The sequence below is a fragment of the Gavia stellata genome, chromosome 2 (genome assembly GCF_030936135.1).
Source record: "Gavia stellata isolate bGavSte3 chromosome 2, bGavSte3.hap2, whole genome shotgun sequence".
Lineage (NCBI taxonomy): Eukaryota > Metazoa > Chordata > Aves > Gaviiformes > Gaviidae > Gavia > Gavia stellata.
Window position 1 is genome coordinate 88,868,606 of NC_082595.1, and position 15,509 is coordinate 88,884,114.

Consider the following 15,509-nt stretch of genomic DNA (forward strand, 5'->3'; position numbering starts at 1 on the left):
AGGCACTCCATGTCCCTGTTTTGGGTGGAAAAGATTCAGTATTCATTTCAGGACCCTTATCATAAAATATGCAAAATTAATGAGAAAATTGTGTATTTCTCTATATTTTTTGATCGGATAACTCAGTACTTATTGATGTTTGATTTTTTTTTTCCAATCAGTGTATTTTAATAAGATGATTGTACTGCAAATCCAGCTTTCAATTTTAAGTTAACAGTAACAGCAGTAACTTAACTCTTGACTGTGTCAATTAGAGTGTAAATAAAAAATTGTAAAACTACAGAAATATAAGGAGCTTCTCATCATGATTAGCCATCTGTTAAGCACAGGGGAGTAGTTTATTTCTAACAATTCTTGCAGATGCTGTGGAAACTAGTTGCTTTCTCTAATGGTAGCAACACTTGTTTCTTTGCAGTCCTTTGAGACATTGTGCATGTATAGTAGCAGCTCTGTACTTCCTTCACAGACTTTGTAGATTTTGTGATTTTCTTCTCTTTCTTGTATTCGTTATTTATTGTTTTTCAAAACTACCTTATATATTAAAGTTACTAGAATTTTACTATTTTATAAGGTGTTCCTAATTGATTATTATGAACATCTTTACTAGGCTTTTTTTTTTTCATAAAAAGAATTAAATAACACAGTTCCAGTTGAGGAGCAGATTACCACCTGTTAATGTCTTTCAGTCTTGTATTCTTTCAATATGAATACAGCAGAACTTTGTTATAGGGAGGATATAAAATGAAATAATCTGACAACAATAAAAAAAAGCCATTGGAGTGATTCAGAGACAGAAGGCAATGGAACTGGTGGCATTAGAGTAAAGATTCTGGCACAGTTATGTTGGACAGACATAAGAGAGGAGTTTCTTCAGATAATTTGGGATGCAACTGATTTCTTTCCTTCAGGCAAATTGTATCTTTAAATGAATTTAAATTTTTTTTCCTGGAAAATATAATTACTTTTTTTCACTCTTATCCCAGCCTCTCCAATATCTCTGTCTGTCTACATAGATTATTACTATGAAGATAAATGTTGAATTGAATTCCTATTTTGTGATACACTCTAACTTACATTTATCAATATTTCTTCTAGATCATATGAAATATTGGTAGATCATTTAAAAGTTGTGGTTTTAATTACCATCTTTATGGTATTTACTTCTAGATAAATATATGAAAGTACTCACACTCTGAAAATCTAAGTGTCTGAAGGGGATAAATACGTATTTCTGGATCAGACCAGAAATCCCATATACCAGACCATATACGCAATGTTCCAGCTCTGACACTGACCAATAATGATTTTCTAGTGAAGAACATAAGATCATTGCAAGCATGCAGTTAATTAAGGCCTTCACCCAACTGTAGCCAAGCCACTCTTATGCTAGCAATGTTCTTTGTATTTTGAAAATTGTAGGGTTATTTCTTCAATGGATTTATTCAGTTCCATTTTGAACCCAGGTAAATGCTTTAAATACAAAAAATTTGTGCAAGCAGTTGCACAATTTATTTATATAATGTTTGAAGATGTTTCTCCGTTTCTCTGCTTTGAACTTGGCACCTGCTGTTTTCACTTCATGTCCTCTAGTTCATATGGGGGAAGAAACAGTAATGAGTTGTTCCGTATTCACCATATTTATGGCATGATTCTATAAACCACAAGATATTTCATACTGTTAATCATTCTTGTCATCCTTCATAACACCTTTTCCAATTCTACTCTATTTCTTTTGAGGTGATGCAGTATAGAGCTGTATTTATACAGTACTATCTGATCCTGATGGACTTGAAAAAAATTGCTACTTGCTATGTAATTTGCATGTTGCATTTCAAACTAATTTTTGGACTGTCGTCTTATATTTCTGCATTTTACCTGTAGTTTATAATTGTTTACATTGTCCTTATTTGGATCAGCTTCACATTTTTTAAAGATGCCAGAAAACTTTTCATTCCCCTGAGCTGTGCCACTGTTGTAGTAGGCAAGAAATATATGACAGAAGGCGAGGTTCTAGGATACTATATACTAGTCTGATGACATATCTGACAGGCAAGAAAAATCAGCCTCAGTGACCACTTCTACATCATTCTGAATGAATGGCCTCCAGAGCAGCGATAGTCACACCACACCATACTTTTCTTACAGCTCCCTTTCCCTTACTGTCTGGTCTGTCTGAGGACAGACTTTCTCATAGTGCTTGGTACCATGATAACTTGCCAGGTACTGTGTAATGTGCAGAGCCCTAGGCACCCTACCGAACATGCTCTCATTGTGCATGAATTTATGTTTACCAGTAGTTGACTATTTGTGATTTGTGTTTACACACTTGAAGCCTCTCCCTTCATCCTATCCTTATATCCTCTTGCTACAATTTTCTTTTTTAATTGCTGCTAGGGAAATGTAGAGATGTAAATTAAAGCATGATGAGCATTGCAACAGCAAGAAATACTCCTGTATTGGTCACAAAAATTGATGTACTAGTAAAACAGCCAATTGGTATTCAGTGTAAGGTAGAGTTATCTAATCTGACTGCTCAAAACACTTAAATTAGAGAAGTGATGTGATATTATTGTCCTAGTGTGGTGATGATATTTATAAATAAAAAGAGAAATCAAAGGTGGAGACATCAGAAGTTAAGTCAAAAAGCTTAGTCAGGCCTTCCCCAAAACAACTGAATCAGACTTCTCCAAAAGCCAGGTTAGGTAATCTGTTTCTTGAAACTAAGATATGATGAGAGTATTGTGCTGTCCTGCAGAATTACTTTTCTTGTGACACTACCCCACTGCACTCAATTACATGCGACTGTCTAACATAAAGATCTTTGCTATTTCTGGTTGTTTTTCTGTAAGCATTGCCTGTATGTATGAATTTATGCAAACTAACAAATAACAGTACTTGGAATTTACATGTGAAACAATATGATTAAAAATGAATGTAAAATAGATTGCTTATGTCCTCCAATATGCCTAAAGCAGTTTTTTTAAATATTTTTTCCTGTTATCATTCCAAACCACTTTTCAATAGATACTTTTAAAATTCATGGGATATACTTAAAAATAAATAATAATTAAATATTTTCCAGGGCTCAAGTGTCTAATTCTGTGTTTTGTAGCTCAGGTTTTCTTGATTAGTAAACTTCACATTTCCTAAACTTCTAAATGTGTAGGGAGTTGAATCACCCTGTAACTTGGGTGACAGAAGAGAGTCCAGAAGATATCAAATATAATACTGAAGAATATAATGTTAATGTGTTAATTGATTGACAAATAAAAGAAACAGTATTAACAGTGGAATATGTATGCCTCAACTGAAGCAATTTGTGTGACTTTTTATTTAGGAGTATTTTGATTTGAAATACCGTGCTAAAGGTGATAGCTGACATTAAAGAACAAAAGGGTCCAAATTGCAGATTTGAGTTTTCACCTATTGTGTGTATGATACCAAGAAAATAGCAGTGTGGAGTTTATTTTTTGTTCAATTGATAAATATTTAGTATTAATGGTATGGAAAATGGATATGCCTTTTGTTTTATAGAGCAAGATGAAGCAGCCTCACTGTCTCAGTATCTCAGTTTTGTGTCTTTAACCTATGAAAATTGTAAAATGTTCCAGTCTAGCTTCCACCCTAGAGATCAAGTCATGTAATCAGCAGCTAAGCTATACTGGGAAGAAGTTGGTGAGTAATTCATTATCGTGGAGAAAGGGAGCCAGCAAAGGCTGCCAAGATGAACATTGCCAATTTGCTATATAACAACGGGATGCAGCCAGCCTCCCAAACTGCAAAGGAGCAATACACTGTCTCTCTTCCCATGTCCCTGAACTACTCCAGAACTGTTCCTTTCATACATCCCTGTGGTATGTCTCCTGTGAATGGCTGAGGTTGGAAGGGACCTCTTGTCCAATGATTCTTAGCCATAGGAAGTGAATCTTGGCCATAGGAAGAGTTAGAGCTATAGCTTGCTGTGTAAGGAGGTTTGACCTCTTCAGCTCTAGCACAGGAGAGGTACTGAGCTATTTACAGCTTAGAAAGACATAAGAGTTTCATTTTTACTTCAATTTTCTGCCCTAAGAATATGCTGAAGGAGGCCTCACAAGACACTGTTTTTATGTCAGTACCACAGAAGAATATTCCATATCCTCTTTCACCCTTTGCATTACTATTTGCGTTAATTTGTATTAGTGACATGCATTTTTTTCACATAAACAGTACTTCTTCCTTTTGGAAATTGTTCTATTAGTAAAGTTTTGAAGTCCACTAAGTGAATCCAATGGAACAGATGGAGGAAAGAATTCCTACAGCAATCCTGCATTGATCTGTTTCTTATGTTGCGTACATGTGTTGATTTTTTTCAAGGAAATTCTCTGACCTTTAAGCTGTTGATTTTTAATATTCTCCCACCAAAGGAATGTTCTTAATTGCAAAGCAACATCATACTTTTCCTCAATTACAAGAGAAGGGCATGAGGAAACATCTGCAAAAGGCACATTTTCCTCTGTGGTAAATAAATTAGTTTCCGGTACCTTCTTAATGGAGGAATGAGAAAGCTAGCAACAGTCTTTCTCTGTTATTGATGACTTTTACCTGCTTTTGAAAAAAAGATTTTTTGTTGTTATTTTTTCAAACCTAGCAAACAAGCTATGTCCTTGTCTCTTTTTCTGCTTTGCTTTTTGTCTCTGATTTCCTTTACAAGAAAAAGTAGGTGACCTAAGAGCAAAGCAGGCAAATGAAAAAGGCAGAAGTAATTCCTGTGAGTTTTTAATCTTCTTTTTTCTCCCTGCAATTTCCTTGTTCTGTCTCCTTTTCTTTTTGCAGACCATTCTTACAGTGGCCAACTCTCATCTGAAGCATTTTCAGAGGTTTCTGAGATGTACACAGTCAAGGTGTCTGTGCTTTCTTGAGTGTCTTGAGTCTTTCTTCCTATTCTATGACATTTATTTTCCCCAAAGGAAACAAGCAATTTTCACTTCTCTGGACTGGTGACTTTCCTCTATTTTTTCACTGCATTTCTTTCTCTGGCTTCATTTCTTTCATATACTTGCAGTGAGTTTATTGAGTTAGTGAAGAATATCTCAACAGTTTATGACAATGTTCTGTGGATCACTATAAACTGATCTCAGGTTTTTCAAACTGTAATTTTGAATCTTACTCTTACTTGAAAATCCTTCACCCCAGATTCCAAAAACTATATATACTGCAGTAAGTAAACAGAATTTTATGCAGTCTGTTCTTAAGAAGATACTTATAGTGCACTTCTTTGGAAATGATACCTGTGGGAACTTTGCTGAAAGAGCACCCATATAAAGGGCTGTGATAATAACCTTTTAGATTAACCCAACTGTAAACTTTTCTGGAAGAATGTACCATCACACTTTCCATTTTATGAGATCACCTGGCTTTAGTTTTGTTTGGACTGTATCTGTATAATATCCAGATTTTGTTTGCTGGCCCCAAATCTGAATGACCAGTAAAGAATTTGTTTCATGAGTAATTTGACCAATGGTCATTTCTAAAACTCCCTAAGATGCTGAGGAAAAGCAAGCAACAAAAGGCAGTTTTATCCTTACCATCTCTGCTGTTAGTTTTTAGACATGGCATGTTTACTAAAAACTACTCCAGAGGTACTTGCTACAGTCCCATATCTTTCTTCCAGTGTCCAGTGCTTTGCAACTACTTTTTTATCATGTTTAGTTGATCGTAGCTATTTCTTAAAGCGTAATTTATCCAGAGAAGTGATAGTTTTCCAGTGTTGCAAAGAATCACTGTGTCTCGCTGTGAAATATCTGACAGCATTACTGATTTCTCCAGGATACTTGTAATTTATGACTTTGAAGACCAGCTCTTAATCCACAAGTTGCTCTAGCAGACTTTAACATTAAAACAAACATTCCGATGAAGCCGACACTGCATCAGTAAAAGCCATCTTCTTTTCTTAAAAATAGTCTTGTAACATAAGCAAATGATACTATGGAGTAAAGCAGGTTGTGGAACTGTGTCATGTCACCTACTCTTAATAACTGATGAGCACTTTTACTGCATGTCTGATGGGAAATGCCACGTAGCTAGCTAAACTTCTGTTCAGGAATACGTGTTATGTAGTTAACTAAGGGAAAGTGGTTATTATTTATCTGACAATATTTTTCTGCCTGATGTTGTTCTATGATAATTTGCTGTTTTACTTGTACTTGCTGCAGATTCATGAGTCAGACCACTTGTTCACTGTATTTTCTCAAGTTTTTCTTCTCTTATCCTGAAGAATATAGGAAGTCAAAGTAACAGTGTGTTTCATTTTAAGATAATGAGAAAGAGAAGCTATTGTCACTGTATTCTTACACAGAAGCTCATGTGAAATTTCTGGGTGTAATTTGGCTACAGGTGTTTCTATCTCAAGAAACAATCCCTGAATTAAAATTGTCAAAAGGATTCTTATTACTTTATATATCATTACCCCATAGACTTTCCCTCTTTTAGGATGTCTTCCATGAAAAACAGCTTTACCTCTTAGAGATACTGTCTGCTATAGCCAGTGCTATCAAATGATAGCAGAACGGGGCACATGCCAAGGAAAAATTATTTGCTTGCCATTTTTTTCCCAGCCTATACCTTGTTCTCCATGCTTGATGGTATATTCTCACTTGCATATTACAACCCTCCTTTTCACAGGCTGACATTTTTCTCTCTGACTGAAGAAATTTTTTAGCTAAACAAGATGAGGGGGAGGAGAGAGAGACAGGGTTTCAAAAATCTAGTATTTCTTCCTACATTTGCTGGAATGATAATACTGCATATTGTTCAGTCGATTAGAGCAGACTGTAGAAGAAAAGGTTATGACAAAAATGAATAATAAGTAGTTTTTACTTTTTCATGCTTTTCCCCCCTTTTTATATCCCTAAATAACCAGAGTGGGTTTTAGAGAAGTGATTTATAATTTATGCTATAATATAAATAAATCACAGCTGAAGAAAAATCGCCCTGAATTTTGTGCTGAAAGCTCAACCTGTAAGTCAGATCTAGGGAAGTCTTGGAATAGTCAGAAAAGAATTGTTTTGATTTTTATTTTCTTTATTCTAAACTTCGGTGCCACTAAGAAATTGGTAGTCCTCAGAAAATGAGTTTGTAAGTTAAGTTGAAACTCATCTCTTTCTCACTTAATGTATCATTATTTAAAGTATTCTAAAGAATCTGGGACGGTGAATGGAACATTGTATTGTCCAACGCGGGCATGTACACTTTCTCTTACCTTCCATATGGAAGTCTGGAAACCTGTATCTAGGTTAGGTTAGAGAAAGGACAGGAATAAGCCAGTTTCTCAAAGGTAAAGGTCTATGTAGGAAGGTGATGGTTAATTTATATATAAATTAATTGATAAAACTCTGATTTTGTCTGCATTGTTGCTTCTGGTGGAAGGTTCAGATTTGTCCCCAGTGTATGGAACAGAAGGTAAAGATTGGATGTCTTTTATGAAATATAATTTCATTCTCTACCGATATGCTTAATTTCTCTGAGAGGACAATTAAAGTCCTGACACTGTTATCCAAAAGTTTACAGCAAAATTCTTCTTGGCTACAACTGAACCTAAATTTCATCTCTGAGTTTGTAAAAGGCCAGCTAAGGGAAATGGTCCAGTTTTTAATGTTTGTTTCTGATAGTTATATATGTGTTTTTTCCCCTGTAACATGGTTTTTCCCCTGTAATGTATTTTTTTCCCTGATCATTTTTCCTCTGTTTTTGTTTTCCACCTTTCCTATAACCTTTAATTTATGCAAGTACTTGGGTACTATGCCAGACAGTTTCCAGAAATGTATTTCTGTCAAGATACATTTGTGAATCTTACACAAAAAACATTGTTAATATGCACACATATCATGAAACTGTGGACAAAATGTATCAGACTTCGACAACAAACAGACACGAAAAAATCAGTCCTGCATGAGAGGCAAAATGTTAAAGAAAAACAGTGATCTACAAAAGAATTTCTTAATCAAAACCAGTATTTAGGATATAAAATTTACAGCATTTTAGTATAGTATACTCCTTGTCATATGCAGAGATCATAAAAAACACATATGAATTCCAGGTGAAAATGTTTGTAAAATGTTATGAGTTCAGAATTTAAATAACAGGGGAAGTGGTTGCTGAAAAGGTCTTACTTGGATGACTTGGAGTATTCTGTATCCAAAATAAACCCTTTATCTGCACAAAACATGTATGTTTTCAAACGATCTGGTGTGCCCAGAAGTTCCAATATGTTTTCATGTTCATGTAACAGACTTCATTATTGAAAGTGGGTGGTTTTTTTAGGAAGTCAAATAGAAGACAGCTACTAGGTTTCCAAATAAAAAGTTTTACCAGGACTTTTACCTCATCTATGTGAATGATCACACTAGCATATGTGAATCCCTTGACTGTAAACCCTTTGGGCTGTGACATATTTGTTGATGAAAGTTTTACTATAATTAGTATCCACTTTCATAAATGCAAGGTTTATAAAGGTGATCGTGTTTCTGTTTGTGCTAAAGGGAACGTTATTATTCCTTCCATCTAGAATACGCTTTTAACATGCTTACATTTGGAAACCGATCCTGAGGTATACATATCTCTGAAAAATAATACTGTTTTTTTCATGGGAAGGAAACACTTTATTTCATTGCTATTCTTCTTGTTATTCTTGTTGTGTCCTTTTTAGCACAATGTCCAGCAAATGAAATCCGTACAGAATCATCAGGAGTGATCCTCAGTCCAGGTTACCCAGGCACCTATCCCAACTCTCAGACCTGTTCTTGGACTATAAAGGTTGAGCCAGGATATAACATCTCCATCTTTGTAGAAATGTTTCAAAGTGAAAAGCAGTTTGATGAGCTGGAGGTATTTGATGGTAAGAGAGATTTTAATTCCATCTAATCACAAAAGAAAAAAGTACCAGGTCAAATGGGGCTTGATTTCCAATTTTTTGTTTCGTAATGCATTGATACATCTGAAACTGAAACAATAGTCCAATATTTCTATTACTTTTGCCTTAAGTCTAAATCTGTTAGCCAATGAAAGTTTTTATAGATGTATTCAAACGTCATAGAGGTATTCAAGACAAAGAAGCTTTTAAATTTTCTCAGGTATTGTTAGAGGAGGAGCAGTAGCAGCTGCAGCATTCCTATGAAAGTCATACAGTTTTTTGTTTACTGGGAAATGTATGGAGGCGTCTGAAAGGAGAAGTTAGCGTGCTGTTTTGTAATGGATCATTTCTGGTGAGGAAATATTTTGGGAGTGTAATTCCATTTGTCCAATTTAATAAAATTATCTGAGACTAAATACTTAAAAATTAAGTCCAAATACCCAGTCTACTTTCTCCATAGCATAGCAGAACCAGTGCTGTACCTTGTTTGAATATACACCTGTTAAAGAATTTGACCATCTGTTTTGGAACAAAGGGTAGAGAAATTACAAAAACTCAATTTCTAGAGTGTTACTCTTAGTAGCAACCTCTCAAAGGGTCCTATTTAATTAACAGGCAATTCTTACTTTCTACTGAATTCTGAGCTTATTATCACTTGTTCTGTTCTCATTGATTGATGAGAATAACTAGTCCCCAATTGTTCTTTAATATATTTTTATTCATTTGGAGACCATTATCACATTTTCCCTTATTAACCAAGAATATATTATAACTATGATAGAACTGATTAATATTCACTATGGGAGTCTCATAACATTAAAAATATTAAAAGGTCATATGTTTTGAGATATCTTTTTGTAAGCATTTTTCTTAAGTAGTCGATTTTTAATGTCTAAAATTGTTAAAATATTTCCAATCTTTCATAACAACAATCTGAAAAGATCACAATATTTTTCATTCTTTTAAAAAAGTCTGTTAATTAGCATTTTTTTTTCTTTATAGTGTGTGTTTGTCCTTGTCAGGTTAGTGGAGAAAATAGTCTGAAAAAATATATCAAGACTGTCTTTTCCTCCACTCTATTTTGTATTTAACATCAAGACAATATGTAGTGTGCCTGGAACTTTTCTAGTGATCTCATCCCTTTGTTTTCTTTTGAAAAATTCTGTTGAAAATCCTTGATGTTCCTGATAAAGATTTTTGTTTTCTTTTTTATACATTTAAATTTAATGAAACAGATTATCAATAATAGAACTGAGAGAAGAATTATCATAGTTACTACATTTTTAAGCATTGTCATTTTATGACATGAAATGTCATTCTTACAAATTCATCTCTAGTGCAGCTCTACTGAAGTAATTTTTTCTACCACCTACCAGCAAACTTAAATGAGGAAGATAATGGCATATTTATAACCTCTCAATACAGTGCCATGTAGAGATTCCTGAGCTAGCTCTCAACAAGTTGATATTTAAATATGGCACATTGCAGTGCCTTGCAGAGACATTTGCTTGTGTCCCTGTGGCTACATTAGCAATGTGCTTTGCTGGGCTAATTAGTTCTACATCTCAGCATGATAAATTTGCTGGGGCAGAAGGCAATGCTGATGTGGCTATACTATTTCCAGTGATGGATATAACTCAGACTAGCTCGTTCAGAGCTAGCTTAGGTATTTCTCTGTATTACTGCATTTTGCAATAAATATATATCATAGCCTGGGACCTTGTGTAGTCCAACACAGCATACCGTCATTTAAGTTAGTAGAACTGCATGGGTCTATCTACAGCAGGTAAAGATATGTCACCAAACTTCACGCAGAAACTATATAAAGATTGGCAAAACAACTTTTAGAGAAATAGTATTTGCTAAGGCACAGGTCTCTGGTTACTTTAAAAGGCAGCTTTGGAATGTAAGACAAAATAGTGACTACATCAAACTGTCCACATCGTAAATTATGGTGCTTCAGCAGCTGGGTGATGATCAGTATAGGCATAGACTCAATAAGGCTGCCCTGGTCAGCTGGGAGCAATAAGCCCATTAGCCTTTCCCAATTATCAGTCAGACCCTTAGGAAATCCCATCTATATTCTAAACCAGAGAAGCCATAAATGTACCATGGTACCATGAATATAATTATTAAAGGCTTTTGAACTTGAAAACATTGTATTCATGCTACTTATACTGAATAGCATTCATTTAATACACCAAATATTCTTTGATTATTTTTTTTCTCCCTGAAATAAACCTGTCATTGAAATTAGATGGAAATATCAACTTTTACCTGGTATTCAGGAAAGCATCATATGACATGACAGGTCAGCACACTAGAAGTTAAGTATATATCCTTACATAGTCAAACTCGAAAATAATTAAAAAAAAAATCAAACTCAAGGACATCTACATCATGCTGCTGACTTTCCTGAACATTAGCTGAAGAGCTGCCTGCTAGGTAAGATACGGAAACTGAAACTCAACTTCATGAAAAACAAAGCAAACTAAAATACATTGAGTCATTCCTCCAATTTCCCAATGACTAAACAATGCGGTGTGGCATCTGGTGTTACAAACTAATTTCATGATCACTAATAAGGAAGGATTCTTACCTTTCTGTATGTACTAGATCTTTATTTGTAATTGTACTCTTTTAGCCCCTTTATTTGAGAAATTTAAAAGAACATATTCATTTCTGAAATATAAAAAGTATAGTATATTAAACAGATTTTACAAAACCCAGGGTGAAGCACAGAGAAACTAAATTAATTGTCATGTTCTAAATAATTTTTTCAAGCAAAAATACGAATTGACCTCAGCATTCCTCCTCCATTTATCTTACACTATAATCATCAAACACTAACTATGAAAAACAAACAAGTCACAAAGCATTTTGATGAGGGCATGCTAGGCAACCTGTACCTAAAGCTATGCTTATTTGTTCTTATCTTGTATATGTATTTGTTATTTAGAGTTTATTTAGTAATACTTATTTAGTTGTAGTGTTGTCATTATGGTGACTGAACTACAGTACCTAAGAACTGGGAGGTTGTCTTAAATTTTATGGTCTGCTGTGGATTTTATAGCCTCCCTTTTGTACCTGCAATGTCCCGATCAGAAAATATACTTATTTTTTATTGGACTGAAGGGGGAGAAGGCTGACAACAATTGTATTCAATTTTTAGGTGTCCTTTGAATCAGTTTTATTTTTGTGTTTTCATGTAACATAAGAAGAGCTGATCAGGCTGCAGCTGCTCAAACTCAGCAAAAATGAATGAAGCAGCCTCTTTATTTGAAATAGCTGCTGTGGCCAAGATAATGTTGGTTGCATGTGGCTTTCCTAAAATTGAAAAACACGGAACAAAAGGCATATGAAAGGGAGGAGTTCAACTGGAGAAAACATAACCTTCATACGGAGGAAGAAGATGCCATTTTGTGTTTTAGAAAGCTTTCAGTCGGAGATTGGTTTGATACGTAGATTATTTTTTTTCTTCTCTTAGCATCTATGTTGTTTTATTATATAGTTAGCCCCCAAATCACCATTTGTGCTTCTAGGGTTTTATTGCGTTTGACTGTGGTGTATTGGATTTGCATGCAAGGTTTTGGTAGCAGGCGGGCTACAGGGGTGGCTTCTGTGAGAAGCTGCTAAAAGCTTCCCCCATGTTCGATAGAGCCAATGCCATCCAGCTTTAAGACAGACCCTCCACTGGCCAAAGCCGAGCCCATGAGCAACGGTGGTAGCGCCTCTAGCATAACATATTTAAGAAGGGGGAAAACCAGCTGCGCAACGGCAGCTGGAAAAGGGAGGAGTGAGAATATGTGAGAGAAACAACTCTGCAGACACCAAGGTCAGTGAAGAAGGAGGGGGAGGAGGTGCTCCAGAGCAGAGATTCCCCTGCAGCCTGTGGTGAAGACCATGGTGAGGCAGGCTCTCCCCTGCAGCCCATAGATGTCCAGAGTGGAGCAGATATCCACTCACAGCCCATGGAGGACCCCATGCTGGAATAGGTGGATGCCTGAAGGAGGCTGTGATCCCATGGGAAGCCCACGCTGGAGCAGGCTTCTGGCAGGACCTGTGACCCCATGGTGAGAGAAGCCCACGCTGGAGCAGGTTTGCTGTCAGGACTTGTGACCCCGGGGGGGACCCTCGCTGGAGCAGTCTGTTCCTGAAGGACTGCAGCCTGTGGAAAGGACCCATGCTGGAACAGTTCATGGAAAAGAAAGGACTGTGGGAAGGACTCACGCTGGAGAAGTTTGTGGAGGACTGTCTCCTGTAGGAGGGACCCCACGCTGGAGCAGGGGAAGAGTGTGAGGAGTCCTCCCACTGAGGAGGAAGGAGCAGAAGAAACGACATGTGATGAACTGACCGCAACCCCCATTCCTTATCCCCCTGCACCACTGCAGGGAGGGAGGTAGAGAAAAATCAGGAGTGAAGTTGAGCCCAGGAAGAAGGGAGGGTGGGGGGAAAGTGTTTCTAAGATTTGGTTTTATTTCTCATTATCGTACTCTGACTTTTTTTGGTAATAAATGAAACTATTTTCCCCAATTTGAGTCTGTTTTGCCCGTGACAGTAATTGGTGAGTCATCTCCCTCCCTTTTGTTATATTTTCTTTCCCCTGTCCAGATGAGGAAGGGGAGTGATAGAGCAGCTTTGGTGGGCACCTGGCATCCAGCCAAGGTCAACCCTCCACATGTAGTGAAGATACTGGTCTAGCGCCAGGACATATTTTTTCAGCATCCTGTATTTACCATAAGCGTATATTTTTTTACGCTAAAATGATACTACAAAAAACACACTATATTTTAACAGAACTGAGTCCTAATGAAGTATGTATGTATTGTAATTTCATAGCACTTGTACATATGTGTATGCCACAGTGAAACTGTGATGAACTTATATGTGACAGGGCATTTTTTAGCTGTGTTCACTATGTAGTATGGTGGTGTTTAAAATTATACTAGCTACACAATGTCAAGGAATGTATAGATTTGCTGCCACTCACTAGCTGGAAAAAGTTTAAGTAAATATTGCATATAAAAGGAGCAGAAACATAACCTCATTGAAAGTTATTCTTCCAAATAGAATTGAATTAAAAAAAAGTATCCACTAATTTTCAGTGTTCATGGCAAAACCACACATTGTTTTGTATTTCAGTTTGTTTGTACCAAGGTTTTTTATTGTGCCCTCTAGTGAAAACCTAAAACTGGATGGATAGTTTAAATAGAGAGCTATTAATTATTTCACTGGCAACAATGTGTCACATTATTGCCTAATCTTTCTTTGTCTATTCACATTCACAGATGAGTTAATATATGGAAAGAATTACTTAAACTGTTAGTACTTTAAAGCTTCAACAGTTTGTTTGTTCATCTCTGAAGGTTCTTCTGGGCAAAGCCCTCTACTGGTTGCTTTAAGTGGAAATCATACTGGACAACTGAACTTTACAAGCAAAATGAATCTGCTATATCTTCGCTGGTCGACTGATCATGCAACCAGCAAGAAAGGATTCAAGATCCGTTACTCAGGTACATATTAATGATTTCCATTAAATCATATTTTGTGATTACATATAGTTTGTGGCTCTGAGAGTTTTTTGATCATGGGTTGGTCTACATGACACCAGGCCTGCTGGCGACAAGATGGGGTATACCTGTCTCAAAGGGGGAAAAGGATCTTTGTGCAGGAGTTAGCAGGGGTCATTGAAAATGCTTTAAACTAGATTTGAAGGGGGAAAGGGATAAAATCAAGCTAGCTAGAGATAAGCCTGGGGGCGGCATGCCAATGTTTGAGGGATGGTGTGCTAGCGAGGTCCTTCAGTCTGTTCCACAACATGCTGAGTATACTGGAGCACTTTTGAAATGTCTTTATACTAATGTACACAGCATGAGGAATAAGCAAGAAGAGCTAGAAGCTTTGGCCCAATCCCAGAGCTACGACATCATTGGCATAAGCAAAACCTGGTGCGACGAGTCCTGTGACTGGAGTGCCATGATGGATGGTTATAGGCTCTTCAGGAGGGATAGGCAGGGCAGGCGAGGCTGGGGGGATGGCGCTGTATCTAAGGGAGGGGTTGGATTGTATGGCACTTACAGTTGGTGACGACACGATTGAGAGCCTCTGGGTAAGGATGAAGGAGAAAGCAAATAAAGTGGATGTTGTTGTGGGAGTTTACTATCAATCACTCAGCCAGGACAACAACATCAATGAATTATTCTACAAGGAATTAAAGGATATCTCTAGATCAACTGCCCTTGTCCTTATGGGTGATTTTAACTTCCCAGACATCAACTGGAAATATCATACAGTGGACACAAACAGGTCCAGAAAATTTCTGAAACATGTTGAAGAAGCATGCTGAAGGTAATTTCTTGGTGCAGGTATTATGAGGGCCAACCAGGAAAGGTGCCCTCCTAGATTTGTTGTTTGTAAACAGAGAGGGACTCATGGGTGAAGTGGTGATTGGTGGCTGTCTTGGTCACAGCGACCACTAAGTAGTTGAATTCCAAATCGTCGGTGGTAGGAGAAAAACTGCCAGGAAAACTTCAACCCTGGGTATGCAGAGAGCAGACTTCAGGCTGCTGAAGGAGTTAGTTAGAAAGGTCCCCTGGGAATCTGCTTTTGAAGGTATTGAAGT

The 15,509-nt window shown here is 36.6% G+C and overlaps 1 protein-coding gene across 1 annotated transcript in view; it reads left to right on the forward strand.

Annotated features, from left to right (window-relative positions):
- CSMD1 (CUB and Sushi multiple domains 1) overlaps positions 1 to 15,509 on the forward strand; it is a 1,256,706-nt gene that overhangs the window by 1,132,639 nt on the left and 108,558 nt on the right. The window contains exons 47-48 of the mRNA XM_059835885.1: positions 8,684 to 8,872; positions 14,254 to 14,400. Coding sequence (XP_059691868.1) covers positions 8,684 to 8,872; positions 14,254 to 14,400 — 336 coding nt within the window. The remainder of the gene's footprint in view (positions 1 to 8,683; positions 8,873 to 14,253; positions 14,401 to 15,509) is intronic.